Source organism: Pleuronectes platessa, chromosome 13, assembly GCF_947347685.1.
Source record: "Pleuronectes platessa chromosome 13, fPlePla1.1, whole genome shotgun sequence".
Lineage (NCBI taxonomy): Eukaryota > Metazoa > Chordata > Actinopteri > Pleuronectiformes > Pleuronectidae > Pleuronectes > Pleuronectes platessa.
Window position 1 is genome coordinate 13646348 of NC_070638.1, and position 26787 is coordinate 13673134.

General features: G+C 43.3%; 1 protein-coding gene across 1 annotated transcript; it reads right to left on the bottom strand.

The window, feature by feature from the left end:
* Positions 1 to 310: 310 nt before the first annotated feature.
* Positions 311 to 26787, bottom strand: LOC128455073 (protein unc-13 homolog A; the record flags this gene model as incomplete). Its single annotated transcript, XM_053438705.1, has 41 exons — positions 311 to 3428; positions 3986 to 4142; positions 4270 to 4356; positions 4862 to 4918; positions 5351 to 5498; positions 6121 to 6201; positions 6287 to 6346; positions 6916 to 7039; positions 7555 to 7698; positions 7790 to 7878; positions 7962 to 8039; positions 8544 to 8621; positions 8749 to 8892; positions 9937 to 10033; positions 10129 to 10255; positions 10460 to 10545; positions 11216 to 11343; positions 11458 to 11592; positions 11847 to 11936; positions 12210 to 12278; positions 12504 to 12657; positions 12884 to 13047; positions 13624 to 13739; positions 13902 to 14071; positions 14284 to 14425; positions 14704 to 14931; positions 15607 to 15826; positions 15930 to 16004; positions 16095 to 16100; positions 16511 to 16589; positions 17166 to 17209; positions 18694 to 18796; positions 18911 to 20011; positions 21617 to 21830; positions 23151 to 23180; positions 23595 to 23649; positions 23857 to 23927; positions 24517 to 24640; positions 24783 to 24900; positions 26410 to 26509; positions 26751 to 26787. Coding segments are annotated over 41 exons (5619 nt in total), but the record flags the coding sequence as incomplete, so codon positions are not given.

Sequence of the window (26787 nt, forward strand, 5' to 3'; positions counted from 1 at the left end):
GACTTGTGTGAAATGGTGTTGTGTGATGCCCCCCCGCCCCCCCCGCCCTCACAGGGAGGTCAGAGGTCACACAGAACAGACCCAGCGCTCTCTGCAGTGGAAGCCAGTTGTTCCAGCTGCAGGTTTGTGTCAACAGAACACCCAGCTGTCTCCATGTGAGCGAACACAGCGTCTGGTCCAACACTGCTCTGATTCATGGCTTTTTAATATGTGGATTAAAACGTCTTTCCTTTAAAGGCTCAGATGCTTTAATTTGCTAATAACAGAACAAATACACATTCATGAACACAAACAATAATCAAAGCAGTCGTTTAGATCGTGACATAAACGTCCCTTTAATAGGAAGCAGATCACAATCAGGCTGCATTCCAGTTCCAATTCTTCCTCATTAAAGAACCATCGATAATGATAAGAAACAAATTAGAAACATCCTCGGTAGAAAATAATTCTCTCATGCGAGTTCTGTGTTCACATTCATATTGGTTACAGGAGACGTATTCACAAGCCTTGTTGAAAAACACAGAAAAAGGAAACAACATTGATGAGTCATCGTTATTACATAGCTCAGGAAATCAAAAACAAGGAGAAATGTCAAACAAGAGTCAAGTCACATCGAAGAGACACGTGCTGGCACAATAAAGTTTCCCATCATGCAATTGTAAGTTGGTTCTATTCACAGAGTGGGCATCGTTTGGTCTCAACAGAGTTGTGTCGGCGTGCATGCATGCATGTGTGTCATCGTACATGTGCCCTATTGTGCTTGAGCAGAGATGTGTGTGTGTGTGTGTGAGAGTGTGTGTGTGTGTGCAGTGTCGTCTGTTTGCGTAAATACATGAAGCAGGCAACCGACTAAGCCCTGAAGTGGACCTTCATTCGATTTTTTGTTGCTTTTTCGTCAAGTCTCATCTTGAGCCCTGGGATGACTTAGTTATTAACACATGAAGAAGAATATAACTGCACTGTGGTTCACACTAGAAGGGGAGGAAGGCTCCTTTCAAAACGCGAGTTCACCCCTCCCCCTCTAGAAACACACACAAACACAAGCAGGACTGAAACATGATCCATTGATTTCAGTGAAATTTGGAGGCCTCAATCAAAATGCATGAGTCGGTGAGTTCCCGAGCAGGTCTTGATTTTAGATGTCGCTGATTAGTCGATTGTAGAAAGAAAGACGGCTCTGCTGGGGATCAATAACATTCAGAAGATTTGTATTTGGTAGCATTCAACAGTATTCAGTAAAGAAAACATGTGACAGGCCAGCAGAGATGTCTGACAGGAAAAGAAAAAAAAACATCCTGCAGCGTTTTACCGACATCATGAAGCTTCAGTTTCTCACGCTGAGCGCTGAGCCAGACCGTGAAACTTTTTTTGGCGAGTGAACGATAAAGGGGATCATCGAAAGCACATGGCGAGACTGACACTTGAACACCGCCCCTGCTTGGCGGTGACTCCGATGGCTTCTTTCTCTGAGAAACAAACAAACAAACATGAGCCCTGGTTCGTGCAAATTTGGTCCGGCTGAAGGCAAAAATAGCAACAGACACTTTCCTTCTCTCGTATCCAAAATATGTGAGGAAAAGCTTTTCATGAGTCCATAAAAAGAAAATATACAAGTAAAAAAAAGAAAGGAGAAAAGAATCGTAAGTTTCCCATCTCTTGGATCTGGATATTGCAGTTGGTGCTCCTGTAGTTAAACTGACAGCGCAGACATTTGGGGGATGTAGGGACAGTATATTGCTCACAATGTCCGAGCCCATTGAGCAGGTGTTACACACAGCCCACACGCACGCACACTCACAACTTCACACACATGCACACACACACACTAACAAAAGACACAGCAGTGTTCACACAGGGTTCTTTTAGTGCTAAAAACCACGAGTGGACGTACAAACACACACTATTGCCTTGAAGAGGGGGGTTTGGGTGCGTGTGCAGGCGACCAGGAGGAGAGTGTTCCACAGGGGGACGAGTCCTTTCAGGCTTCAGGTGGATTGTTACTACATTTTTTCAAGTTCCACAGTGTCCCTCATGAAAGACAGTGTGTGTGTGTGTCTGTGGCAGAGCAGCCGTCTGCCAGCAGAAGCACCGACCTTGGTGCGTAAAGTCACATCCCAGTCCACGGATCCCTCAGGAGGTCATGTGCTCTCCAGGGCTCGTGGATGTGCTCGATGCCGGAGTGTTGCCCCGTTTGGGGATGTGAAGCAATTAGAGATTTTTTTCTTTAAAAAAAAGCACACTGTGGTCAACACCATCGCACGTGAGGCTCGTCACCGCTCCACTGTGTTTCCTCCAGGATCACAAAGTCTCGTCGGGTGTGATCTATAAAAACATTACGGTACCAGGGTTATATGCACCATGCTCCCATGGGTCCAATATTGGAGGCGTCCTTTTTCTTTTTTGTGTGTGTGTGTGGGAGGGGAGTGGTTGCCTTGGTTGCATCAGAGCCAATCACAGTGTCCTGGAGTCAACATGCAGGACTTTAGTACATTACAGGACAGACTGGGAGAGATGTTTCCCCTTTGGACACTGATCTAAGGTCAGTGTTTCCTCTGTTTTGTGATCATGATCTGTGCCTGATCGTCACCTCACACATCACGTCACCACACCGTGAGTAGACGAAGCAGATGAAACAATGGGGGGGGGGGGGAACACAGGCAGGCAGACGGACAGATCGTAGCAGGGCGGGGACGGACCTCCTGAAGACACAGAAGCAAAGTGCATTGTGGTCTCTCTCAATCGATTCACACGGTCGTTGTTCTGCGTTGCGTTTTATCACATCGAACTTGACAGCGTATAAAAAGGTGCTGTAGGGGAGAGGGAGTGACGGGTGCTTGCTAATGTGAGGCTAATGTTAAACTGAGAGGTTTGAGTCGAGCTGTTGAAATATTCAAAATGAAACCGGATTCTTAAAAAACCTATTCCTCGGTGTTTGCATTGATATCATTGCTATGTAAATGTTGCATAATGTATGCAGATATATGTACAATAGAGCGTTTTCATGTGTGTGCTTGTGTGTTGCACATGGTTGCCTATCTATGTGGGTGTGACTACGACATGTGTGCATTATACTATGTCGCTCCGGTCTCTGCTGTCCTTGTGCACACGTGTGTCCTCTCTCTCTCCTCCTCCTCCCCCCTCAGCTGCGGCCCTCCTCAGCCGAGCGCTGGTCCGACTTGAGCTTCACAAACTCCTTTGCCACGTCGTCGTTGTTGCGCTGGGAAAGGATGCGCAGCACCGTCAGGCCCGTCTCGTCCATGTGGACCCGTCTTCCCAGCGGCATCCAGCAGGTGATGCTGCTCTTGCTGGCTATCTCCTTCACCTGCAGCAAGGCCATTCCCACGGTGCGGTCCTCCCGGGCGAAGCAGTAGTCCTTCACGCACACCTGCAGCTCGTAGCTCTCTGGACCCACCTCAGTGCCGAGGGAGCTGCAACAAGACAAAATGGAATTTGTCTCTTTAACCACTGCAGTTTCAGAAGACATACATACATACACATGTCTAGACTCCTATGAGGTAACTGTGACCTTTGAGCACTGAAATCTATTGAACTTAATGTTTGAGTCTAAGTTAAATTGTACTTGTTTCACACCAAATTATATGTGGGTTTTTCCAAATGCAGGAAATCTGCTGAAAATGAGATTGACTTCTTTCCCATCGTCAGTATAAGTTTGTTTTCCCCCAGTGCTTCATGTTCCATATCATGACACTCTGCGAAGTGAGGCGCTCTCTCATCTCATTGAATGACCGAGTTCATCTAGGTGTCATGTTTCCAACACTGCTTATTGGAGCAGGAGCTCTATTTGAGTCCAAGCTGAATACTGAATACCTACACCAATTTGAAGATATTCCCTCAAAGCATTGTGATACTGCGTTCACAAGAATGAGACGGACAGACGACCCAGAAACATACTACAAATAGAAACACTGGTGGATCTGGATCATCTGGTCAAACCTTCTCTGAAGCAGGTAGAGTGGGTACTCACTACTGGAAGCTCTCGCCGAACTTTGGAGACCAGCAGTTGTTCTTGGACTTGGTGGCAAATTTCCTCTTCTTGTCACTGAGGTGAGGGCCGATGATGTAAACCTCCACGAAAGGCCTGAAGCCCTGCGCCCTCCACTTCAGGTCATTCGCAGCCACCACTGGAAAACAAGGGCACGTCAAGTCCGGCACAGAGGGAAGGTAGGAGGAGGCGCAGAAGAAGAACAGATACAGACACATAGCTGACAGATGTTAGAACACATGACACTGATGAGGACTGTTCTCTACCTTTGACATTGATCTTGTGTTCTCCATTTGGTTGGGGTAAGATATCCACGGTCATGATCACTTCGCCAACAGAGTCCACTCCAGATGCTGCAGAGACAAACTCAGTGAGGGACTGATCACGTGTGTGTGTGTGTGTGTGTGTGTGTGTGTGTGTGTGTGTGTGTGTGTGTGTGTGTGTGTGTGTGTGTGTGTGTGTGTGTTACATTGTGCCCATTTGTCTTTGGCCTAAACCTGGGTTTTTTGCTGTTTGCAAATAAGAATAGCTGAGATATACAACTTGAAGAGCTGGGATCAGCAGATTGTGAACTATATTTAAACCTGCAGAAACTCACACACGTTCTCTGTGATAATCAGATGAGCCGTGTGTGGCTGGGTAAAGCAGCTTGTGTGCTCGCTCTTATTCTAAGAAAATGGCAAACTGTAATGTAATAAAAGCTGGTAATTCATTCTTGACTCTATATACACTTGATGAGAGAATCCAAACTGTGACACAAGTTTTTTGGAGTAAAAAGCTCTCGCTTCATCCGCCTCTCAGCCTCCACTCGATCTGGGGGACATGCAGACTTTACATTGGAACACTGCTGACTCGTACCTTTCTCTGGCGGTGTGTCTTCGTTTGCCGAGTACCTGACCCCTTTCCCTCCGTGGACTGAGGAGACAGAGAGCAGCATTAAAAGATGAAAATACAGTTCTACAGAGTGAGTCATGGATACTGGTTTGAACACCAGGCCAAGTAATGTGTAAAATGTATTTTTCATTTTCTTTATCTAACTAGATATACAGTATATATAAATGCAATGCAGTATTTCTGCTATAACTCAGTGAAGCAATGGATTAAACATTTCTCCCAGCACTGTAAGCAAGTTACTCTATTTAATCCCTTAATCCCATTTAATTCCATAAACCGTACTAACAGTGAGAATAAGCACCAGAGCTCTTTGACTGTGCACTTGTGTGAAACTATTTGAACCTGCTCTGTGACTGTATGTGTGTGTGTGTGTGTGTGTGTGTGTGTGTGTGTGTGTGTGTGTGTGTGTGTGTGTGTGTGTGTGTGTGTGTGTTATCCAGATTAAAGTTTTACCCTGAGCGTTCTGCGAGAGGACAAACTTCCTGATGAGTTTGTCCGTGGCCTGCGTGTACAGAGACAAGGCGTAGCGCAGAGACTGCAGGTCTGGACTCTTCTCCAAGAAGGTTTTCTTCAGGCCCACGCCACCAGCATGAAAGTATTGCTGCGTAAACAGATGTGACAAATGCAGACTTATTAGAGTGGAGATGAGGAGAGAGACACACAGAGAAAATCAACAAAGAAAACACTCAAGTTTGACTGGTTTGAAAACATCTCTGAATCGGCACTAATGTAAAGCAAACAGCTATGTTGGTGTTTACATACCGACAGACTGAAGCTAACAATAATATATTTACACTCTGATGTTTAGAGCGTGAGAACCATTTTTCATTATTACCTTCGTAAGGAGGTTATGTTCTCATCAGCGTTGGTTTGTTTGTATTCAGCAGGATTACACAAAAACTTCTCGATGGATTAATGTGAAACTTGGTTGAAGGATGTGGTTCCCGTCAGTGAAGAACATGTTAAATCTTAGTTCGGATTTTCCCACGTATGTTTAACATTGTGAGAAAGGGCATTTTTCAACATTTTCAATGATTTCCCAGAGAATAGGTCATGTGTGCTTTTCATCTTGATAAGAAAAAGCTTCAGGGGACTGATAGTTATGTGTGTGTGAGCAAGTTGGAGCAGATCCAAATAAATATAAAAATGTGGTTTCATAAGTGGACTGTTGGGCCTTGGCGGAGGTTGATGTTGCTATGTTGGTGTAACAGACAGCACAATACCTTAATGGTGTCCAGTGCCAGCTCTATAACTGCACACTGCTTAGGAGTCAGAGCTTTGGCCTCCTCTCGCCCCATGTGCTCCTGCAGGACAGATCAAACACAGGAGTCAGTCAACACTTCATATTTTTGCTGTTCTGTCACTGTTGCTGCCTTATATGTCCATCACCTTGAGCTTAGAAAGCTGGCCCAGCTCCTTGGCAGCATTGAAGATCATCTGGGTGCCCTGCTGTGGAGAAGACGGACACACCGACGCGTGAGTACAGTCAAAGTGACATTTAAGAGATCAGGTGGTTTGTAAAGTGGGAGGTGAGTTCAGGAGGTGAAGTGAGAACAAGCAGCTGCAAACACAAGAGATGAGTTTGAGGAGTGAACGGCAAAAGAGTCAAACTACAAACGCTACACTAAATTTAGTTTTCGCATGTAAACTTGAGTGAAAACTAAATGGAAAATATATTTTGAATGTGTTACGTTGTCACCAGTGCACTGTGCACCTAAAATCAGGTTGTAATGCACTGATAGTGGTGTTACGGCTCCTGTTGAATAAGTGTCTTGTCATGCTCACAGAGGCTACACACACACACACACAGATACACACTAACATAAGCACACTCACACTCACACATACTTACTTTAACCTATGAAAAGCAGGAGAGTAGAGAGAATGGGATAATGGCAGGATAGATGAGTTAATGTACAGTCACAATGGGAAGCAGCAATGAAAAGCAATGAAAATCAGAAGGAAAGATGGAAATAAATAGGAGTGATGTCTTTTTTAATACTAGAATCATCTCATACCGACTGATCCGTGAGGGTTGGAAGAACAATCGTTTTTTCCATTGTGTTCATCACCAGCTTCCACAGCTCTTTCAGCACTCTCTTCAGGACGGTCTTTTCACAGATCTTGGCAAACAGCGACAGACTGAAACACAAAACAGAATCTCACTTACTGATATGAAGACACAACTAAAGCTTATATTGACCTTCATCCGGGAGATTATCTCTTCACCATTTATCTGTTTGTTTGTCTCTAAGCAAGATCACACAATAACAACTTAACCAATTACCCTGAATCTTCGCTGAAGGACGAGATGTGGGTCAGGAAAGACCCGCCTTTATATATTTTTTAATTCTTTAATCTTTAGGGGACTGATATTCATGAGTGTATAAAATCTGGGTCTAGTGAATATAAATGTGGTTTCGTGAGGGGACTGTTGGGCCTTTTTTGTATTTTATAATTCCAGTTCCAGAATAATACTTGAATTGTAATTGTAAAATGTATTTAATTCACTAAATATGAGATATAATATTTGGAAAAGCAGAAATTTGCTTAAAATCGGGAAATATCGGATTTAAGATGAAGAATCTGATCAAAGATTTGATGAAAACCATGGAAACACCAGTCTGTTGTTTCTTGAAAAGTGCTGAGGTTCTCACTTGCTGTCCAGAAAGTCCATGATGGGCTGTAGGACGTTGTCGGCCTCCTGAACCACGCTGCCATTGGCTGGTACAGTCTGACCTTTGACCTGAGCCAGGATATCCCCCATCTGCCTCACGTTGTCCTCAATCTGAGGCTGGAAACTGCAACACAACCAACAAACAAACAAACATGACAATCATCCACTGGAGATGCTTGTTGCAGCATCGCATTTGTAGGAATCAACACACAAACCTGACTGCAAAAATGCGGCTGAGGTCATCCATGACGCTGTTGAGTTTGTTCTGCAGCTCCTTCAGGAAGTCACTGGCATCCAAGTTGAGCTGGAAGAAGATGGATATAATTTATCCGAGGGTCATGTCATAACAGCAAAATCCCAACGATAACAGTGTGTGTTGAAACTCACATCTTTGCCTCCCATGGCCTCAAACATCTTCTCCAACTGAACCCTGAGCTGCTGGATGTTATTGATGATGATACACGGCTGAGCAGAGAGAGAGAAAAATCATTACACACAAACACACACACACAAACACAGCATTTTGCTGTAATCAATCAAAGTTAGTCCTCCTAACTTTTTTTATAGCTTCGTAGGCGAAAACACTTGGTGATGCAGGACAGGAGAAGAAGGGGATTTCAGTAATTACTGCTCCTCCGAGGGCTCCTGGTCTCTCTGGGAGTGCGGCCCACTTTCCCCGACTCTACGCCACATTCAGCTAATTACACAGTCCTAATTCACTCAAACACTGCAACCTGGGCACGGCCGTTACACTGAGGAGGGATTTATTGTGCTGAAATTAATCAGCCTGGCCACGTACACAAAACTGGTACAAAGCCTTGCTGGAGCAGCTCAAATGAAACTATTCAGTATTATTCACTGCCCTTTATTTTTGTGCCAACACAAATTTGTATCTGCTCCCTCGTTAACCAAACATTTCTGTCTATAACATCATGTGGTCTTAGACGTTGTGATATCTCAAACACCTACCACTTTCTCCTTCTTGACATGGTTATGGAAGTCTTTCTCTATGATGTCAGCATAAGACAACAGGACATTGCCGATGGTCTGAGAGAGACAAATAAAAATAATGTTATCAGAGCATAGCACAGCGAGAAATGACATGTAAGATATTTTTAAGCAGTGATAGCTGAGGTAAAAAAGTGTTTTGTGAACATTAGGAGGCCAAAGTCACCTTGGCGAATCTCTTCATGTAGTTCCCAACAATCTGCGGGTCAGGACACTCCAGTTTGCGGATGATTTCAAAGCTTTGATTGAGCTGAGAGAACACGTCCACCACCGAGCAGGAGAACAAAGCGTGCTCTGACGTGACCTGGAACTGGAGAACGAGAAGAAAGAACGGGACCAGGGGGAAAAGTATGAGAGGCCGCTTCATGGTGCTGATGTGAGCTGACTAGCACTGAAATTACCGGGAGGATCAATTCCCACTGAGGGCGACCCCGTGGGGAGAGTTCACAGTGTTGTTACACATCACAGACAATGAAATTAGTCCCTCTTTAGCAGCAAAAGATTGTCGGGAAGATTCCTCTGAAAGCCTTTTGTGTTAGAGCGATGGAGGTGATCAGAGAGTTATGATGAGGAGCAGTGCTCTCATTAACAGGCCGGCCATTAGCCTAAAAAGTGAACAGTGTTCTGGTGTATGACTGGGCCGGGAGACCGCGGTTTCGCTGACACAGGGAAGCAGAAGCTGCCTCGGGCGACATTAATTGGACCCAAAGGATCCCTGACATATGAGCCAGGAGAATCTTCAGCTGCTTTGTATCGACCTCATTGCTGCCTGGATATGTAGGCGTGAGCGTGACGAATTGTGAAACGCTACATGGTGTGTGTGTGTGTCTGTGAGTACACATCGACTTGTGCTGTAGCATCTGCTCCTCTCTGCAGAGAAGTTTCTTCCAGTTGCCTTTGGTATCGAGTCATTATTGATTGCCTTGAGACATTCAACCTGCCCCTCTCAGCCTGGAATGTGCTGAGTGAGGAGAAATTATGTGAACTGCCAGAATCTGCATGAGAAATGCATGAATATATATTTTTAAAAAATTAAGGGGGGGAGGGTGGGGGGGTGCTGCAGGTAGGTCACATTTAAGTTTTCAGGTTGTTTTTTATCGCTGCCTCAACAGGATTGAATTGATTAATTTGACTCAAACTTTTGTCTCACATTATTTCCTTTTTCTATTTTCTATGCTTTTCAGATCAACATTTTTGAAATACTTTGTAAGAAAACTGGAATTGGTTGTTATAGCAGTAGTTTGACATTTTGGGAAATTCATGTATGCCTTTTCCTGCTGAAGCAACAGCAAGCAACCGTTCGCATGCCAGGAAGCATATTTTACAAGTGAAAGGTGAAGATAAAAGCAATTACCCCGTCTTTTTTGTCCCTCTCCAGGGCTCCATGAAGAAAATCTCTGGACACCTCCTCATTTTCATCCAACCACATGATGACAAATGGCTCGAACCAGCTACAGAATGAAAAAAAGAACGTGCAACGTGAGGTTTTCGAATACTGTGGCAAAGGTAGCAGGAAAAGTGTGCATGCTCTATGGAAGATACTCACGCTGGATATTCAGGGACGTGCTTCTGGAAAGTGGTCAGCTCCTTGCAGTATTCATTATAGAGCCACTTCACCTTGAAGTGCAAGTTCATATAATCTGCACTTTTACACAGGCGGTTCTTCTCGTGCTCTGAATATCAAAGCGAAAGACAGGATGAAAAAAGTCCCACCTCTCCACTCGTTCTTCAAATGTGCTGTAGTTTACACATAATAAAACAATCACTTGAAAACACACTCGTGACACAAACTAATGGCTCCTCCAAGGCCTGTGACCTCTACACAATAACTCACACATACACACGCATACACACACAGACACACAAACAGAACTTACCCTCCATGGCATATTTCATATCTTGTGCAAACATATTCCACATGACTTCAGCGCTAATCTTGCCCACATTCAGTTCCTGGGGAAACCTAGAAGAGGCAGAACTCAGGCTTGAATCAGGCTCTATATCCATTAATGGTACATTATTATTTAACAAGACAACTCTGTCATTTTGTCCTCTGTATATTTTTAGCTGCTACAGAGAGAAAAATGCATCCCAGTGATATTAAATTACCATGAAATTGTCCTCATTGTCTCCCAAAAGAACTGAGTTCAATAAAATTCATTATCATAATATTGAATTTACAGTTTTTCTAGAAGGCTAGGATCCAAATCCAAACTACACCCACGCACCCACAAAAGCTGTTAAGAAAGGACTATCCGTTCCGGCTGAGGGTGAATTGCAAATAAAAATCATTCACAGCAATATAATATATTGTTGTCATTTGTACACTTTGATGCTTTGTTTGTTACAGTCTGACGTTCTTAGACAAATCTTTATGTTCTTTATACTTTATCTTCTTTATTTCTGAACGGACATGACGATTCTTGTGGCTTCAAAACAAACAAAGAATGTTTGTCTGACTGTTTGAAATGTTTGTGTTTCTCTTGATGCTCTGACACTCTCCTCCTCACATTCTATTACTTGATATTTTGTGCTTTAGTGTCTTTAAAGCGTAAACTGGCTTTAAAATCTCCATCACTGTCTCTACATGTTACATTATTAGAAGTAGACTGATGTTGTGAGGAGACACTCACTGATTAAGACAAGGCGTGTAAGAGTTTTTGTCCTCTTCTATGATGGAGACGATGAGAGTGATGAGTTTGGACCAGAAGTCGAGGTTCTTGATGTTGGGACCCTGCTCATCTGGAGGCACTGCCTTTGACTGGAAACAGAAATAGGTTGAGGATTCACACAGTTTTCTACCAGATGACAGCAAAGTAGAAGTGTTAATAAGTAAGAATACTGCAGCACTTGTCTTTCACACACTCAGACTTACAGGGTCTGTCTGATATTCCCTATTGTAGAGGTCGTGGCAGTTGTTGAAGATATACTCGTAGGTGGAGTTGAGACAGGCTTTCACGCAGTCCTTCACCACCTGGCTCGCCCTCGGGGGACTCTGCAGCTCCTGGACCTGAAAGCAAATGTTACACCACATCTGGGTAAATCGAAAACTCCACAAAAAGTGTCTGTCAGAGACACACGGTCTTGGCAGGGGGTTGTGTCTTCAGTTTGGATAGGGAAATGCTAAGTTGATTCTCAGCTTGTGCCTGAGGTGACTTTACTTAACTAACTGGAAACTAACTAACTGGTGTCCCATGGTTATCTTAAAGTAACAAGCTTCTGTGAAAAGGCAAAGAAAGAAAAGAAAGAAAAAGTAATTCTTACCTTCATCCTGAAGAATGTGATGCTTGTCAAGAGATCAACAGTAGACTTGAGATCTTGTAGTCTTTCAGGACTGCTGGCAGGGAAGTTATTCTGAAAACACACACACACAGCAATGATTAGAAAATGCATAAAAAGTTCACACATTTTCAGATCCCTAGAAAGACAAAGAACGTAAATGTTAGCATTTTCATCTAACTCAAAACAGAGAAAAGACTGTCTCATACTCATGTACACACAGAAACAGCATAAACAGATGTGGCCGACATGAGTTGGTTTGCAAACAGCAACCAAGAGACTGTAGAAGTAAGTAAGTACAAACTAAATGTTTTTGCATTTGTTAGGGTAGAGAGAAAGTGTCAGTACCCGGTACATGGACAGGTCGATCCTCAGGGAGTTGTGGAGCTGATCCAGCAGTTTGACAAACCTCTCCTTCTAAGAGGAAAATACACAAAGACAGAACAAACATCTCAGAAACAAGCCGCACCCACACAGTTACTTTTGACTAAACAAATCTAAGGCGGTAGCTGACAGGATGTCTGGGGGAGAAGCCTGGGCCACTTTAAACTCATTATTGTCATTTTCTGTCAGATTTATGGAGAAGGAACATAATATCAGTATTTATTATTATGTATAATAAAGTATTTCTCAGGGACTCACGCCAAAGTTCGATGCAGCAAATCTGTCCGAGGCAGACACGTTGTTGGACGACTGGGTGGTGTGGGCGTAGTAAGCATTGATGTTGGCCAGCAGGGTGCTCATCACAGCGGGCACTCCTGGGCACATGTACTTGGACGATAAGCAGGCGAAGTGGCTGCGGGGTGGGAGTGGAAAAAAGAAGACATACTAACTTACTTCCTCTACTTCACTGTATTAATGAATAAATAAACAGCATCTAGTCATTATCTATCTAAAATCAAAAAGCTAAAGCTATTTTGGTCGCAAGTAAAACAAAACCAATTACTCTAATTTCTGATTTAATCTCCTCCAATTACTGTTACTCTCAAACTCAAACATTGTGTGATGTTAGAGGGACTGACGTCATGGCCTGGTAGATGGACTCTACTCCGTATCTCATGGCGAACTCGTCCACTATCTCCTGAGCCGTCTCCTCAAAATACACCTTCCAGGCATCATCTCCTTTGGCATCAGGGATTTTTACTACACCGCCGTTCTGCTCCTCAGTGGTGTACTGGAACAGATGCTGAACATGGAGAAAGGGCAGTATAAGTATATTTTTGTGTAGTGGTACCAATAGCAGTTGTGTTAGTATTAGGATGAAGCAGTTGAAGAACTTAAATGTAAAGAAGGATCAATTTCAAAAGCATCTTTCCAGACAGTTTTTTTGTGATGTAGGACAATGTTGAAAACAAAAGGAAACTAAAAATGTGTTTGAATCCAGCTTCATTCAGATTTTGCTGTTCAGCCATTTGAACAAAGCTGCCGCCAAGACTATTTCTCTGTTCTTTACCAATTTTCTGGTTGTCACTCACAATCCTGCAGGGTAACAGGATTATAATTAAACTATGAAATAGTCTATAGGCCTTCATGACAGTCTCATATGGATTTTCATATCCCCCTATACACTGGTGAAAAAGGCTCAATAACCTGAGACAAATTATTAATGATAAAGTCTAAAAGGAAAAGGACAGAAGAAAATAATTAACTAGAACTGCTTAACTAGAAATAGAGCGCTTCTCTTGCTTATTTAATGTTTTTTTCAAGTGTAAATAATCATGAAAATACTTGGAACATTTCATCCAGATCAAATCAGACTGACCTCATGTAGACAGGTGTACTGGACATGGTAAGGAGCTACCGTCTCCTCCCCTTTGATTTCCACACTTATGTGCATCCGGATGGCTCCCGACACAGCAGACTTATCTGTTCTCTTGTCTCTCGAAAAAAGAAAACACGTATTGCTTAGTTGTCTGAAATATATCTTAATCTACAGACATGTACTTCAACAACGCGTTTCTTTTTTGCTATCTCGGTGTGACTGACGCTTATCCACCTCTAACTCTCCATCGCCTTTTTTTCTTATCTCACAACACTCACCTAGGTTGTACCAGACATCCATCTCCCCGCTCAGAGTGCGGACTTCAATGATGGTTTGACCCAGGAAGTCATCGCTCTCACGTTTGAACCTCTGTTTCACACGAGACTTGATGTCATCGTCCTCGTCCCACACGCGGACCTTGATGCGGTCGGATGAGTTATGGCATTCGCTAGATGAGGCAGAGACAGAAAATGTTGTCAAAGAGAAGAAGTCAACGTCTGTGCAGAGGAACAATCACAATTGTGGACTGAATGAGAAAAAGGCTTATTTGTAAGTACAGTACGGTATCTTGTGATCCAAATACATAGGTATACATAACTCTGGGTAACATAATAAAATGGACATTAAATAAAACATAATCTTGGGAAACACCCCACTTACAAGTGGAAATTTTCTTCCCAGACAGGGTTGAGGTTGCCATAGATAGTCTTGGTTCTCTTCTTGGTCTTCCCAACTTGAACAGTGACATACGGGTCACTGGAGCCTGTTTTGTCTTTAGCCTGCAAGCCCTGAGCACACACCACTGAGGGAGAGACAGGAGACATTCAAACAAAACCCTGGCAGCTGTCTCACAATGTACACATCAGGTCATAATAATCAGAGAAAATTGTTCTCATCAATAGTTTAAAAAAGAAAACCAGACCACTGTTGTAAGACATTATAGTATCTTCATCCGCAACAGAAATTATTGAGAGTAAATCGGTTTCATTTAAACAGCTCAAAACAACTAATGGGCTGTACAAGCTGTCCTGTATGTCCCTCTCTCCTTAAATCCATAATTCAGATAAGGAATAAACTAACCAGTGATGCTGATCTTTGCCGACCATTTTGAGGTCCCGTCGAGCACGCTCTGCTTGATCTGCTTCATGTGCGTGGCATGTGTTGTTTTGTCGAGGGCAAACACTTCCTGTATCTGCTCAAAGATCTCCGGTTTGTTCCTCTCTCTGATCTTCATGCGGTCCTTCAGGACCATGATGATGTTCTGGGTGCGGTCCTCAGCCCCGTGTTTGGAGCTCTTCTCTGCAGCTCCTGATGAGACCGATGAATACAGTGAGGGGTGTACGAAGAATATGAGGACAGTGTAAAATATATTCAAGGTAACATGGCTCATAGGCACAGGGGCTTATCTCCCGGTTCCTTGCAGTTCATCTATTTAAAGCCCAGCTAAGTTGGCATCACATCAATTTTGAAATACTTTTACATTTCATGTGCTGTGGATCAAACACCAAACCTCCCAATGTTATGGCAGAAACTATATTTTCTCTTAACCCCTGACCTGGTCAGGAAAACATTAGATATACACAGTGTATAGGACCAACAGATGATTTGGCACCAAGATTTTAAAAGAGTCTTTGAAGAGAGGGGAGCGACTGTATAGATTAACTCCAAAATCAGCAGGGAATTAGATAGTCTCTTCTTGTGTCTAGATGCAAAGGCTAGGGCTGGAAGAGAGAGAAGTGAGAGGCAGAGGTATGACAGCACATTACTCAGGAGATAAATTGGAGAGGAAGAAGGAGGAGAATATGAGAGTGGATAGAGGACAAGAATAATGGGATGTCAATCGGGCAGAAGGATACAGAAGAGGAGCTAAATAGGTTTGGGTCTTTGTGGAGGACTGGGTGTGTGTATACCTCATTCAGAAGAGGTGCACGTGCTTTACAGTGTTTAACTTGTGCATGTGTGCAAAAGTGTGCGTATCCTTACTCTGCAGACAGTCGGCATTGAGTAAGTCCTGGCACTTATCGTGGCATTTGACGCCGCACTCGGAGCAGCGCATGCCTTGGCGGGCGATACCCCACAGCAGCCCCTCACATTCATAACAGTAGGTGGGGGTGGTGGCTGTCCACACCTCAAAGTTATGAGGAGTAGTGGAGGAGATGGGGTAGATCAGAGCCTGTAGAGTCTTTTTATAGACATGGCTCTTCTGCAAAGGTCACAGAGAAAAGAAATGTAAGTTTGATGATGATTAGATGTTGGAAAACCCTGGACAGAGTTTTAAAAAATGAAGCAGGGAAGAGGAAACTCACCAACTCTTCATTTCCAAGAGTGGTGGAAGCCATGGCTGATGTGATGCCAGCTTTACGAGAGTTCTGCACCAGAGACTGTGAAAAAGAGGGTGAAGAGTGTTTGTCTTGGAATGCTAAATTCTATGTGGAAGTCAGATTTATATTTGATTTATGTGTGGGACTCACCATGGCCTGAAGAAACAGGAGGAGAAAAAAGAAACAGATATGAACATAAGTTAGGAATATCAAGTGAGTCTTTTTGTACATTGTGTGCATGTGTATGTGCACATCACTGTGCCATGACAAGTATGCCTTGACCTCTAGTATGAATTGATTAATTACTGTTATTACATTAACACTACACATACTGTATGTGAGCTCTAAATTCATATGCGAATCAAATACAGACCAAATCAACATGGTTAGCCTGCGAGAAAAAAGGTAAGAGAAAGATCAGGTTCAGAGGTTTTTTAAGAAAATGTAACAACAATGCACAAGAGGCAGAAAAATTGTAAAACTTTCAGAGAAACTAATAATGTCTGCATAACAATTTATTTCAGGGAACCCCACAAGACAGGTGCATGTTGTGGTGTGTTTCTCACCAGATCTCTGACAAGAGGAATGGCTTTCCTTTTGCGAAGGTCAGGCATGCTGTCAATGCTGTAGAGTGCACCTCCCACTCTGAAAAAGAAAGGTAAGGCATTATATAATCATCAGTATTTACAGTTGGTCAAATTATTCATCAAATCCTTTATTATTAATCACAAGTTCTTGCTATGAAATTCGAATTTGTTACCATAAATCTTATGCATTTCCCTCAGTCATTGTTTCTAATGCGACTCCAGTCAAGGACTTCTCAAGGACTTCACTGGAAAGTTTAATTACACTGACTGCCTCATCTCAAATAGTGGGAATGACACGCCATACACCTGGGTTTAATTGCTGGGTTTCTATTTGGCAAACTTAGCTCTTGTTTAGTATGCAGCCCCAGTTCTACTCCGAGGTCTGCCTCATCTACAAATGACCTGCCAGCTAAGTCAGGACAGCCTTCCGCAGTTCAATACTCACTGGCCGAGAGCCAGTGAATGAGAAAGGAGGATTCCCAGACTAAAGAAAGGGCATTTTCAATCGTAAGGACAGGATTCCACGATGATCTAAGGAAGATTTTTATGGAGTTTAACCTCTATAGTTATTGTAATACCTTGACACTGTGTGATGTATTGTGTGTTACTGGAAGAATTGGCAGTGGACACTCACCCTCCTTTACCGAACCACAGTGAGTTGGAAGTCTCTCCTCGAGCCTGAGAGAAGAAGCAGAAGTGATCTCAGTAAAATAAAGTTACTAACTCAAGTTTTTAGTTTTTCTAGTTTTCATTTTCTAGTCTACGTATCCAACATGAATACAGCTGAATAGCTAGATTGAAAGTTATCTGCTAATGAAACTGCTTCACCAAACTCCTCATATCTAAAATTTTTGCCCCATGTATGTCCTGTCCTATCAAACTGGATGACAGTTCTTTGAGGATACAAGAGAAAGGATACAATTGTTGTAAATATGAATGTGCAAAGTGACTGGGCCTGTCTGAAGACTGTAGGGAGTAAAACATGACATCTGCTACTGTCACCGTCTGCTTCCCAATTCCTCCCACCTGTCTCCCACCCTTGCTCCCTTCTGCCAGGCCAGGTTTTCCCCTTCATCTCCCCCGGACCTGCCGTTCTTCAGCCGTCCACCAGATGTCACCAGACTTTGTTTTATGGTCTCGTCAACCTGCTCACCTGTTTCTCAGTTGTGGCTCACAGTTGTGCTTCCCTGTGTACCCGTGACCTCTCTCAACTACTGCGTAATATTTCATCACCCCAGTCTGTAACCTTCACCATGTCACCAGTTCCTTTTCAGTGAATCTGCTTTCGTTCCCTTCCGGTCTTCTACCAGGGTTTTGCTACCTTCCTGTCTCATGACTCATATCTGTCTGCCCCTTTTATTAAACATCAAAATTAGCATTACTGCATCAGCCTGTCTGTGATGGGGGCTTCACTGCCTGTTCTGTTATCAGTGTACTGTGATGATACCATGCATTTCCTTCTTTCTCTCAAGCAACCAGGTCATGTTGTACCTACCTCTCAACATGCTCCAATGATGGTCGAGCAAAGTGCATGCGAGTGTCGCTATGGCAATGACATGAAACTAGAAAGAAAACAAAGTGGGTTGCCACAAACAAACAAAAAGGACAAACAAAGGGAAGCCAAGTGCACACAAATGAAACGTGACATACAGCAACATAAACATTGAAGCAAGTGATTAATCATATCCACAACTGAATTCAAAAGTAATGAATAGCAACATAATTTATGAACAAAATATGCAAGTGAAAACTGATCAAGCAAAACTTAACGTGTACAACTCAATCAAACAGTACTTTGTCAAGCAATGGCGTGGTGCTGCAAAACTAAAATATAATGTCTAATGTCTGTCAAGTGTTTTTATTTCAGGAAAGCCAAAAGGGATCAATTATAGAAGATGAAACACATTAAGACTGCTTCCTGATGTCTAGTAAAAAAACCTAAAACTTATCAAAATAGAACTCAAGTACTTCCTGTATGTACCCTGTCTTTCACATTAATAATGCACCACATATACATATTTCAAAGACTTGGTAGAGACTTTTAGAGGCTCTTGACCTCAGAAATATATTTTTATCGGGGGGCCTACAACTCAAGAAGTGGACTAGACTGTTGTGGACTGAAGTTTGGAGTGAGTGAACCTTTGATAAACCTATGACCTTACCTCCCGCAGCTGCTCTAAGACCCTGTTGTAAAGCCCGAGCCAGTTCTGTTTGGCTCTGACTGCTGGATCGACTGGCTCTTTGGGCTCTTCAATAACTGGAGGGCTAAAAGAAAACAACACTTGTTTTAGATTTTTATCAAAAATGTCTGACACCCTTCTGGGATTCATGATAACTGCATTGTTTGTCTTCTCATTCCCTTTAACCCCCATCTCCTACCTCTCAGGTGGTATCTCTTCTAACTCTTCTGGCGTCGGGGGTCTGCTATCTTCATACTGCTCCTCCTCCTCCTCCATGGGGAACATCTCCTCCGACTGGGCTGGAGGCGTCCTTTCCTCACTCTCCAACATCATTTCCTCCTCTAGCCATGGTTCTTCCTCCAGCAGGGGAGCCTGGTCCTTGTGGGCAGCCAACTGTGTGGTGGCAGGATCCCTGAATTGGGATTGGGGCTCTGCAGATGCTGGGATCTGTTTGGATAAGGGACCCGTGGCCGTGGAGGGGTGCTGAGAGGCTGAGTTAGTCACGGTGGACGGGTGGGATGGAGGGACAGAGCTGGCTGCCACAGACTGGTGCTGTTGGGATACGGCAGAGGCTGGAGGTTGAGACTGGGCGGGCTGGGCGGTGGGAACCGAGGAGAGGAAAGAAGAGGCCAAGCCTGAGACTGCAGCTGTAAGAGGTTTGGCCATTGAAAAGAAGGAAGTAGCTGATGGGGCTGGCTGTGGCTGTGGCTGTGGCTGTGCTATGGGCTGTTTAGGTGGTTGGGCTGTTGGTTGACCAGATTGGGGCTGTGCTGCTGCGGCCACACCAGGAGGATGAGCCTGGTTGGATGTTTGGTTAGAGGGCTGAGTAGCAGGCTGCTGTTGTTGAAGGGTCGACTGTTTTTCTAGAGGAGGTCTGGAGTTAGGAACATCGAGAGTTGGAGGGACAGTTGACGTTGGTGTGGGAGTGAAAGGAGGCTCCATGTCCTCACTGAGAGTCCCTTCCAAGTTGTACAAATCCTCATCATCATACATCATCTCCTCATCCTCATAGAGGCCATCCTCTTCTCCCTCATACAGTCCGGCATCTTCCTCCTCGTACAGAGCCACCTCCTCTCCTCCGTCTTTGCTGTAACCACCCTCATCGCTGTACGCCCCCTGAGTCTCGTCAGGGTCCCAGTCAGGAGAGCCTTTGCTGCAGCTGACTGAGGAATGGCAGGAGTGGTACGAGTCGTTCTCGTCGTAAGGGTCCCTCTCTCCGTACTCAACGCCATAATCCTCCTCGCTCAGCTGACTGCTGCACCGACTCAACTCTGCCGACGATGCATAGCTCCCGGTGGGGCTGCAGAAGAGAAGAGAAGAGAAGAGAAGAGAAGAGAAGAGAAGAGAAGAGAAGAGAAGAGAAGAGAAGAGAAGACATGTTATTATTGCCATGTTATATGAGAACTAATTAACATGTACACATTTGTCAAATAAATGGTTTACCATAGCTTTATGAACCATAATCTTGCAAATGCTTACACAGCACTCATTACAACACAGCATGTACACTGTGTACTCTACTAGACCCTTTTCTACATGTCTTGAGGTAACCAGGAATAATGCTGATGGCTAATCAATGTAAAGCACAGGGGATACAAGAGTAGCAGACTAGCAGCAAGAAATAGAGCAGAATGCTAACAAAAGAAAAAGGAACACACTCAGATAGGCATCGCAGAGGAAAAAAGTATTTATACTCTTTAAAGAATGAGACTTTAAAAAAAAGAAAATTGGCACAGAGAGAAGGGAGGATGGATGGTGGAGAGGGTCGAGAGAGGAGAGCGTGGACAGGAAGGGAGGGAGGGAGGGGGTGAAGAAGGATGGACTGGGGGGAATTGCCCTGTCCGATAAACATACACAACCAGCTATAATCTTAAGTATTCACCATTAGGTTGCTGGTTGAATAATTGATGAAGAAGGAATTCATTCTTTGCGTGTGAGAAATGTGTTAGTGAAGGCCCAGAAATTGTAGAATCATACACAAATCTGAAGAAGGAGAGGATTGGTAGGGACGACCGAGTTCTGTTTGTTTTTATTTGGTCCAAAACCGTATCAATTTTTTGGGTGAAGAAGCCAGTAGAGCCAACGTGACCAAACCCGGCCTGAACCTGAATGTAATTTCAAAAGTTTTGTCCGAACCAAGTCTCCACACCTTAGTATGGTGGAACAAGTGATGGGCTCGCATATGCACACTTGGCAGAATATTACTTAGTGTATTCATAATAGGCCTTTTTCAAAGAAGATCATTTTATTTATTTAACAGTAGGAAAAATAAAGGTGGAAATAATAAAGCTGCTTCAGTTTATGGGTACCTTTCAGGTTCTGTTCAGGGACACAGACATTATCCATGTGCTTGTCCTTATAGGGCAGGACAAAATGTCATCCGTGAAAAGGTCCTTCAGCTAAGTCAAACCTGATCCACTAGCACTAAAACACAAAGTCTTGTTTTAACTTGGTTTCTAACCTAAATTATATGCCTTTTCTCATTTATCACCAAACAAATTTTCCTTAAAGTCCACTGGCTATCATTAGCCACCATGAGCTACTACTAAGTGCTGTGGCTCATTTTAACACGTGTGCATTTAAGTTCTTAATTAGTAAAAGCAGGATTGTCTTAATTCTTCTTTTATGAATTACATAGTTTTGCAATAAAATAATTATCAAGCGGAAATACATAAGCTCAAAAACCAAACCAAGCTCAAATGTGAGACGCTGCTGTGTTACTGCTTCAAATAATCGTGAACTGAATCAGAATTTAACCATTAACTGAACAAAACAAACTATCTGATACCACCACGGGTTATGGGAATTCTAAATAAGAATTCTTCACAATTTTCTGACCTTTCTTGGACCAAATGATGAATTGATTAATTATTGACAGATTAATTGACAATGAGCCGTCACACACCTGACAGTCTTCTGATTGTTGTAGTCGGGGTCCTGGCTGTTGCCCGAGTGCGGGTAGGAGGGGCTTCTGGAGCTGCGGTGCTGGTGGCTGATGGGATATTGGTGGACAGAGGCATTGGGCTGAGATGTGCTGTAGTAGGGAGGGGGGATGCTGTTACTGGTTTCACTGCGATAGTCACTATCCCTGTCGTCCACAGCACTGTCTGGATCCTCATCTACACAAAGGCACGTAGAGTCATAGTATTAGAAAAGATTAATCACTTTTTTACTGTATGTTGTTTCCACAGAGTTAAGCAATGCGAGACGAAGGAAGTTCAAGATTTTAACAAAATTACAGCAAGAGAAAAGAGGAACCAATAGGAGAGCTGTGATCCCAGTCGACATTGTCATGTGGCGCAGAGATAAGAGACTGTAATCAGCACTGAACCAATCTTCTAGTACTTTAGTAATTAAAGATAACATAGATGAGGTGGCAGTGTGCCACTGCTGAAACCCATATAGGTCATTCAGAGTGCAGTCACAGATGGAGCACATGATGGAAACCATCAGGGACTTCCTTCTCTTTCCATCACCATAACCAACCATAAATCCATTCTGCGTACTAAGGAGATGCTTCAGTTTTCTGTGGTTCCCATAGATCAGAGCTTAACACCCCATACGGAAGTGCTTAGAGACTTTAACACTGCTGAATCAGTCGGAAAAAAAGAAACCACCATCTATCAATCATTCATCATTATCCATCACTGTTTCTCTACTTTGAGGAGGGAGGGGCAAGGGCGCTTGGTGCCATGCTTACACCTTCATCTCCATCTGTCTGGGCGTGTAAACACTAATTACCGGCAGCGAACTTTGTTTCTCTCTTCACCCGTGTCCCTGCATGCCTCGCTCACTCCCTGCGTCCCTCTCTGTCTCACTCACTGCACTGGCTCGCCATCTATCACTACACCCCTGCTCTTTCTTTCCTTTTCCTTTTTTCTTTTGAGTGAAGAGAGATGAGATAAATCGCTGCAGTGGTGTGGGTGAGGCGCTTATATAAGACCATCTGTTCATCACAGCATGAGAGAGAGATAGACAGGGAGGGAGACAGGCAGATTGAGAGAGATAGAGAAGGAGACAGGCAGGCAGGCAGGCAGGCAGAGAGAGAGAGAGAGAGAGAGAGAGAGAGAGAGAGAGAGAGAGAGAGGGGAAGAGAGAGAGATACATGGAAGGATTTTTTTCCCACTGATGCATATGTTTGTATTTTTTATGTACTATAGGTTTCTGTGAGCAGTATGTTCAGTGCAATCCAGTATGCTGCAGTTACTGCAGCATACTGGATTAAAAACGAAGGATCCATTGGTGTTAAAGGATCAGTTCACTCATCAGAATACTCCACAAAACTCACTGTCTTTCAACGCAACTATCTTCTACCAAAGCCACTGAAAGCTGCAGTCATTGCAGTTACAGTAACGTTACATTTTTTTTACATTCACCTTGGCAAATAAAACGTATTTGCATGGCTAGATTACACTAGGGGTAAGTTAGTTAGTTCTTACTTTGTTGTTCTCCCCATAGGTTCCAGTTACCTGCAATGAAAGGGGGGAGGTGTGTCAGTCGAGATTTGAACTGATGTCTAAATATAAACATTCATTTTTCTTTATTAATACTTCAATGGAACCGGCGAATGGTGAGAAAGCACAGGAGTGCTTTCCACCTTGCCCACACCGCTGGCTCAGCAAGCACAGCAGACAGGGCCAGTGACACAGAAGCATCCTGGAGCAGCTCGCCTCCAGACATCTGATACTGCTATTGATCCGTTATAGTGCAACGATCCAGGCCCCTTTTTTCCCCTCGAACACAAAACAACCCATGTGTGGTTACACACATAATGCATACGCTGGGCTTAAGTAATATAATTATAACTCAACATTTACACGCATAATTCTCTTGATCAGCACAAACAAACGATTGGTTTGGGCAAAAATGTATCGGTCACTTACAGCACTGGGTGCTCGGTGCACGGAGAGGGCGTTCCTGTTCCTCTTGGTATGAATACTAGAGGAATTACAAATGCACATTAATGAAAAATGCTCAGCTGGTGACATGGAAAGAGAGAAAGGTCTTTTACTATATACAAGGTTTGGGTGAAGAGAAAGGCAAATGTATAGTTGGATTCCTTTTCTTAAACATATGAATCATCTAGCTATGTTCCTAAATTTGAGGCTGTGTTGGGGTATTAAATCAAACAGGGTGACAGCTTACATCTTGGTCCCGCATGGCGTTGATCTGCTCCAGTTTTTTCGCCCAGTACCTTGCCTCATCCTCTGGGATATCTGAAAACCACAAGTCACACAAACAAAATTAGGTACAAAAGAACAAAATCTCTAAAAATAGTTAATCCAGAAACAGCGTTTTGTCCTATTTAATAAATGAAATCCACTTGATGACAAATTCAAGCAAAACAACCTATTTTTAAGAACATTATGAAATTGAAAATTTGACTTTTAACCTGTAGCCCAAAAGCCAAACCCTCTTTAAATAGAAAAAAACTTCCCAAATAGGGGAGTCAGGTGTCAGATACTGACTAGAGGAAGAGGAAACAGTATGAAAATGACACCTAATCAATGCTAAGAGCTTGATCACTGAGAAAGAAAAGACACAATCACTCCTCTCCTCTGACACTGATGCAAACACAAACAGCCTTGAGCACATTCTGCTGTAAAGTAGTTTAGCTTAATTAATCAGTCAGAAATTATTGGTGTTCATTTATCACTGTATGCTGTGGAAATACGCAGACATATACAATTTATTCATGAGACTCTCCCCTTTCCTCGAGGGTTGACGTTTTCCTATAGCTTGATATTCACATTTCTTCCCCCTACTCAGGATTCCTGAATTTTATTTACGTATTGATTTTCTCACCGAGAGGCAGCTCGAAGCGTGTGTCGAGTAGCACCAGGTGGAGAGTGGGATCTTTGGTGCCACAGATCTCATTATCAGACATGATGACCTGAGAGTCCAGTGTGAGCCACTCCCCTGGACCTTCCTGTGCACAGACAGACATGCAGATGACACACAAATAGCAAGTGCGACCAGAAACTCTGCCGTAATCCCCTGAAGTGTGACTGAGAACAGAGTGTTCAGCTACAGCCTTTCTCAAGTGGTGGTGGTGGTGGTTAGCAGCAAACCTCATTTGACTGCCGGATGCTGCGGAGGGGAATCCACACAGTGCCGACCATGGTGTCCCAGATTAACCCTTTGTTCCACACCTCGACTGTCAGACCCAGGTCGAGGCGGCTAATTTCACTACGAAGGGAAAGAAAGAGAGAAAGGTTAACTTACATTTAGGAAAATAACTAACTTATCTGCAAGCACATTTTTAGTTCTTTGTATTCACTTGACTATTTCCATACTTTATAGAACCACAGTTCAGACTCAAATCGTTTACCTGAGAGTTACAGTCAATTTACATAGGAGAATATAAAATACAGTCCATCATCAATGAGTGGCACCTTAAGTTATTGGCACTTGACTTTTTTACAAAACGGTAGTATCTATTTGTCATCTGCTGTCACATTTCAGGTGGCTTTGAGTTACTAGCAGCTATGTAATACCATTAAAAGATTTAAAATTATAAATAATTTAACATATGCCTTAAGGTCTTCTATAACAGCTTCTTCTTTTAAAGTCCAATTAAAAACCATCTTTTAATTAGCATGCGGTAAAAGTGAAACCTCTCTACTTTATTTAATGTTGAGTAAATATTTTTGTCACTTTCCTTTTTAGTGACTATATTGTAATTTTAATCTTCCCCATTTATACTGTCAATCAATATCTATCTACTTTATCGAAATTGTTCACTTACTCATTTATTATTAGTAATACATATATATGCACGTATTGGAATACAGATATATCGTTTGTTTTTTCATCTCGAAGGAGGGATGAGTGTAAGGATGACTGTGGAGGAGGTGATAGTATCACATGCCTGGAGCAACAATGTGGGAACTTTAATTAAGAAATAGGGGGACTGGATTTCCCCTCTCAGTGGTGACTCCTTGTAAGAAGTGCCTGTTTGATTCATGGCATTCAAAGGCATTTTGAAGGAGGGGATGAGGCTTCCTCTGCAGCCCAAACATTACATAACACAGCTTCACTGATGCAACCCCAGCACAACTTTCAACGCCTCCGAACATCATACAAATGCACAGGACTGCATTGTCAATACCCCACTGTATTGTACTGTTGAGTAATTATTTAAAGATTGTACTGAAACACAAGCTCAGACTAAGTCATTTGAAAGTGGGAAAAGCTGCTTGTGATGCCTGGAGAGCAGAAATATGAGGAGAATATGGGGTAGAAAGTGAGGTTGAATGGGGAGAGGAGGAGGATGAGGAAGAGGAGGGGCTGAGCAAATAAATATCAAGAAGCTGTGTTTAGAGGAAGTGACAGAAGAGGGGGAAAAAGAGGGGCTGGAAGGTATCAAAGGTGGAGCGGGAGGATGAGAGGAGCAGTAGTGCTGAGGGAGAGCAGATGAAAAAGAGGAGGAGGTGCAGATGCAGACAGGAAGAGCTACGAGAAACAACACAGGGATAAAAGGCACTTGGGACGGAGGAGTAAAAAAGAGGGGAGGGAGGAAGGAAGGTTGATCGAAAGCAAGCGAGAGGAAAAAACACAAAGCACTCAAGCTGCTGAAATGTAGGAAGAGATGAGAGGATGAAAAGGGAATGCAGAGGAAAGAGGAAGGGAGAGGAAAGAGGAAGGGAGAGGTAGGTAGATAAAGACAAGAGATAGATTTGATGATGAAGGACTCACAACATGAAGTCTTGCTCCCAACTGGGCAAGTCGCCCCTGACGGCGATGGTTGTGCTCTTCACATTTTGTACCTTCAGAGTCACGTACGTGTTGAACTTCTCTGTTAAGGAAAGAGAGATGAAGAAACGGATGAAACACCTGTGAGTTAGAAAAGCAACAATAACCTCAGAGTCAGCTCCTGCAGAAATAGAGTCTTCCATCCATTATCCACTCGCCCATTCCTTTATTTCCATTTATAGCTGAACCGTGTAACATGTACTCTGTCTCCTTAGAGATTTATGTCACATAACAGCAAGTGCTCTCCCCTGAGAGATCTACCTCTTTCCATTTCCAGGTCTTACCTTGGGGTCCATCCAGTTTGGCTTTCTTCACTGTGAC